Raw genomic sequence first — 5,137 nt, 5'->3', positions numbered from 1 at the left:
CCTGCTGACTGCGGGGAGGTCGGACTAGATGGCCTTTGGAGGTCCCTTCCGGCCTGGGAAATTCTATGATTCTATATCCATGGGATAAGGTGGAGGGATGGGAGGGGTCTGGGGATGAGGGTTGGGCAGCAGGTTTGGAAAGTGGTGGGAATATTTAGAATCATAGAATGGTTTGGGTTGGAAGGGACCTTAAAGATCACCGAGTTCCAACCCCCCTGCCCTGGGCAGGGACACCTCCCACCAGACCAGGTTGCTCAAGGCCCCGTCCAGCCTGGCCTTGAACCCCTCCAGGGATGGGGCAGCCACAGCTTCCCTGGACAACCTGTTCCAGTTTAGCCCAATATCCCCTCGAAATTCCTTGGAAGTATTTTTTTGGGAGGGGGTTCCTCTAGTGGAAAAAAAAAGAAAAAAAAAAAAAAGCATTTTTGCATTGCCTCCAAAAAAACCATTTTGAAATACTACTGAATAAATATTAATTTAAAAATTGCGCTCTGTAACTACCTGAAGGGGGGTGTGGAGAAGGGGGGTTGGTCTCATCTCCCAAGTCACAGGAGATAGGACAAAAGGAAATGGTCTCAAGTTGCACCAGGGGAGGTTTAGATTGGATATTAGGAAGAATTCCTTCACAGCAAGGGTTATCCAGCATTGGAATTGGCTGCCCAGGGAAGGGGTTGAGGCCCCATCCCTGGAGGTGTTCAAAAGACGCGTTGAGGTCCTCTGGAATATGGTTTAGTGATTTTTTTTTTTTTTTTTTTTTTTTTTTTGTCAGAGTTAGGTTGATGGTTGGACTAGATGACCTTTAAGGTCCCTTCCAACCTAGACAATTCTATGATTCTTTGCTTCTAAAAAGAAAATGGGAAGCTGAGACATCGCTGAGTGACCTTTTGGGGTCAGGCCTAGAAGGGAGGATGCTTCAGGCTCTTGGTTTGGGAGGATCCATCCCTACCCTGGGCATTTCCAGGGCACGGCACAGCTCAGTGGGGCAGGAGTGGGGTGGCAAAAATCAGGCAGTGCCCTCTGGGCTCTGAGGGAGCCCATCACAGCTCTGCCTTGACCCCCCCATTGATGCTGGGTGGGGGCTCTGCTCCCCCCTCCCAGCCCATCGCTCCTGCCAGAAATGTGGGGGCTCCATTCCCTGCCCCTCCATCTTCTTCCCCAGGTGGAGGACACAACTGGTGGTGGATGGACCGATGGACAGAGGGGTGTCTGGGGCCAGGAGAAGGTGACAGCCTACCTGTGGGGCTGTGGACGCTCCAGAAGTCAAAGAGCAGCACCACCGTGTCCGAGAAGTAGAAGGTCATCTGGAAGAAAGGCCAAGGAAAGGCTTCAGGGTGACGGCACCAGCAGGAGCTGGGGAACCCACACCTTCAGCGGGTCCAGGCACCCACCACCCATCACAATGACGATGCTCAGCCAGGGTTTTTACCAAATGATGCAATTTGGTTTTTTTTCTTCCCTGATTTCTGAAACGGGAAGAGGAACTTGCTCTGAAAAAATCACAGTCACGCTCACGGGGCTCAGCTCCTCCCTGGACTTCTACAGGACAATTTTCACCTCCTGCAGCAGCTCCCGTGTCTGGGCTGGTGAGAAAAAGCCAGAGTTTGCCCCCAAAATAAAGAGAGACGAGCTGGGGACTTCGTTAGCCTGGATTTGAGTAGGGAAGGTCCGTGGGAGACAGAGGGAGGCTGGAGGATGCCGTCTGCAGCCTGAAGTGAAGCCTGAAGAGGTCAGAGACCAGCCACCCCCTGCTTTCCTCTGCCCCCCAGGGGTGTCTCCTCCATCACTGGGACACACCAAAGCACCCACTGCTACAAGCGTGACCCCCTGATGCTGGGTGCCAGGTCCAGGGATGCCTCCCTGGGGATGCCCTCCCTTCCCGGGGCTGCCTGGACCACCCCAGACATCAAACCCCCTCCATTATCTCCCTCTAACAGGAGCAGCACGTGTTGCTCGTGTGTAAGGAACCCACCTATAGATCTGACACCACCGCTGCCAAGTCTGCCCCTGAGGAGAAAGACCTGGGAGTCCTGGTGGACAACAGGATGCCCATGAGCCAGCAATGGGCCCTGGTGGCCAAGAAGGCCAGTGGCATCTTGGGGGGCATCAAGAAGAACGTGACCAGCAGGTGGAGGAAGGTCATCCTCCCCCTCTGCTCTGCCCTGGGGAGGCCCCATCTGGAGCACTGGGTCCAGTTCTGGGCTCCCCAGTTCAAGAAGGACAGGGAACTGCTGGAGAGGGGACAGCAGAGGGCTACAGAGATGATGAGGGGCCTGTAGCATCTCCCTTACAAGGAGAGGCTGAGGGACTTGGGTCTGTTCAGTCTGGAGAAGAGAAGGCTGAGGGGGGATCTGATCAACACCTATAAATACTGAAAGGGTGGGTGTCAGGAGGATGGGGACAGGCTTTTTTCAGTGGTGCCCAGGGACAGGACAAGAGGGAACGGGCACAAACTTGAGTATAGTAAGTTCCACCTAAACATGAGGAGGAACTTTTTCTCTTTGAGGGTGGCAGAGCCCTGGCAGAGGCTGCCCTGGGAGGTGCTGGAGTCTCCTTCTCTGAAGACACTCAAACCCCACCTGGACACATTCCTGTGCAACCTGCTGTGGGTGACCCTGCTCTGGCAGGGGGTTGGAGATGATGATCTCCAGAGGTCCCTTCCAACCCATGGGATTCTGTGATTCTGTGTTTTACCACAAAAAATGGAATTTGGGTGGGTTTTGGGGATTTTTTTTCCCTCCTCCCTTCGGTGAAGCTCTCCAGGTAGTGTCTATGGGGCTTGTGCCCTCTCCTCTGCCACACTGTCCCCACCGTTACTGACACCAGCAGATGTGGCCGAGGAGACCAGCCTCGGCCAGAAATACCATCCAATGACCGGGTGTCCACGCCAGAGACGGGCTCTCATTACACCCGGCGGCCGCTCGTTACCCAGAGCACATTAGCAGGTATAATTGGCTCACACTTTCAAGCCTCCTTTGGCAACAGCTTAATGATAATTAGCCTTTAAATTAAGCTATTTCTCCTTTGTGGGCTTCACCCGCAAGGAGGAGGTAACTCTTTCCGGGCCAGGGGAGCAGAAGGAACGGGCAGAAGATCCCCTTGCTGCACCAGGGCTCCCAGTTTAGGGTGAAGCCACGTGTTTTTGGGCACCCAGTGTGGCCATGAAGCCAAAATGGTAGCCCTTGGGCCAGTGGCCCCTCGCTCCTCTCCTGTGGCCTGATTTCGGCAGAGATGGCATCTTGCTGGGCGAGATGCGATGGTGCAAGAGGGGAAGTCCTAAGAATCTCTTGTATCTTTGCAAGAGGGGGATTTCGGACCCGATGGGCCCCCGGGGACATGGGTGGGAAGGACGTGGTCCTTGTCCTCACCCACCAGCCCACGCAGCAGTGATTCAGCAGGCACCTGGGGAGGGAAAGCTGCACCCAAGCTCCTCCTCAGCACCTTGCAGGTAATCACACATGCAAATAAAGCTCTTCAAAATTATCCTGCCTCTGCTCACGGACAACACACGCAAGAGATTGGGGTTTTTTTTACGCTGAGGGTGGTGAGAGCCTGGAACAGGCTGCCCAGAGAAGCTGTGGCTGCCCCATCCCTGGAGGGGTTCAAGGCCAGGTTGGAGGGGCCTTGGAGCAACCTGGTCTGGTGGGAGGTGTCCCTGCCCAGGGCAGGGGGTGGCACTGGATGGTCTTTAAGGTCCCTTCCAACCCAAACCATTCTATGGTGTGAGCTTTGTGGCTGTACCCACTGCAGTTTTAGCATCATAGAATCACAGAATCATAGAATGGTCTGGGTTGGAAGGGACCTTAAAGATCATCTAGTCCAACCATCAACCTCACTCTGACAAAATAAATAAATAAGAAAAAAACAAACCACTAAACCATATTTCTGAGGACCATGTCAGCCTGTCTTCTGAACACCTCCAGGGATGGTGCCTCAACCCCTTCCCTGGGCAGCCCATTCCAATGCTGTATAACCCTTTCCGTGAAGAAATGTCTCCTAAGATCCAATCTAAACCTCCCCTGGTGCAACCTGAGGCCATTTCCTCTTGTCCTATCTCCTGGGACTTGGGGGGTTCCTCTTTGCCACCAAGGGAGACACCGCGTGGAGCAGCATCAGACTGTTCCCTCCATCCCGACCTGCTGCTCCGGTCCGACCGGGACACCCGGAGCCGCACGTCGGGATGAGCCTGTCCTTCTGCACCCCGCTGGTCCTCTGGTTGGCAAAACACCACGACAAGCACGGTGGGGACACACACACACACACACACGATGGCCCGGGGAGGTGTTCCCACACCAGGATGCTCCTTGGAGCCAGCGTGAGCCACCCTCTGGAATGCTGCTGGGGGGACCTTGTGCCAGCAAAGGGGGGGACCTGGTGGCCTTAACCTTCATGGCTGAGCTCAGGGCATGAAGCCAACCTGCTCCAGGTGGTCGTCTGAGCCCCGCGGTGTGACTTGGGCATCACCAGGGGTGATGGGGAGAGGGTGACAGGAGAGAGGGTGACGGGACAGGGGGTGACGTGACAGGAGAGGAGAGCATTCGGGATGGGGAGGTGGCAGCACAGGGGTGTGAGGAGCAGACAGACAGACAGACGGCTGGAGAGAGACAGTACAGACACGGGAGCCGGGGGTAAATGGGAACTGGGGGGGAATGGGAGCCAGGGCAAAACAGGAACCAGGCAGAATGGGAATGGGGGCAAAATGGGAGCCAGGGGGAACAGGAGCCAGGGGTAAACGGGAACTGGGGGGAACAGGAGCCAGGGGGAATGGGAGCTGGGGTAAAAAGGGAACCGGGGGCAACGGGAGCTGGGGCAAACGGGAACTGAGGGTAAATGGGAACCACAAGGAACGAGAGCCCAGGCAAAACGGGAATCGGGGGGAATGGGAGCTGGGAGTAAACAGGAACTGGAGGGAATGGGAACGGGGGCAAAAGGGGAGCCAGGGGGAATGGGAGCTGGGGGTAAACGGGAACTGGGGGTAAATGGGAACCCGGGGGAATGAGAGCCGGAGCCAAACGGGAGCCAGGGGGAACGGGAGCTGGGGGGAACGGGAGCCGGGGTAAAAAGGGAACCGCGGGCAACGGGAGGGTAAACGGGAACTGGAGGGAATGGGAACGGGGACAAAACGGAGCCGAGGGAATGG

The 5,137-nt window shown here is 55.8% G+C and overlaps 1 protein-coding gene across 1 annotated transcript in view; it reads right to left on the bottom strand.

Annotated features, from left to right (window-relative positions):
- Nucleotides 1–5,137, bottom strand: part of SLC31A2 (solute carrier family 31 (copper transporter), member 2) — an 8,145-nt gene that overhangs the window by 2,759 nt on the left and 249 nt on the right. The window contains exon 2 of the mRNA XM_014952308.1: nt 1,235–1,304. Coding sequence (XP_014807794.1) covers nt 1,235–1,304 — 70 coding nt within the window. The remainder of the gene's footprint in view (nt 1–1,234; nt 1,305–5,137) is intronic.

The sequence above is a fragment of the Calidris pugnax genome, unplaced genomic scaffold (genome assembly GCF_001431845.1).
Source record: "Calidris pugnax isolate Ruff unplaced genomic scaffold, ASM143184v1 scaffold135, whole genome shotgun sequence".
Classification (NCBI taxonomy): Eukaryota; Metazoa; Chordata; class Aves; order Charadriiformes; family Scolopacidae; genus Calidris; species Calidris pugnax.
This window is presented reverse-complemented; position numbering and strand designations above follow the sequence as displayed.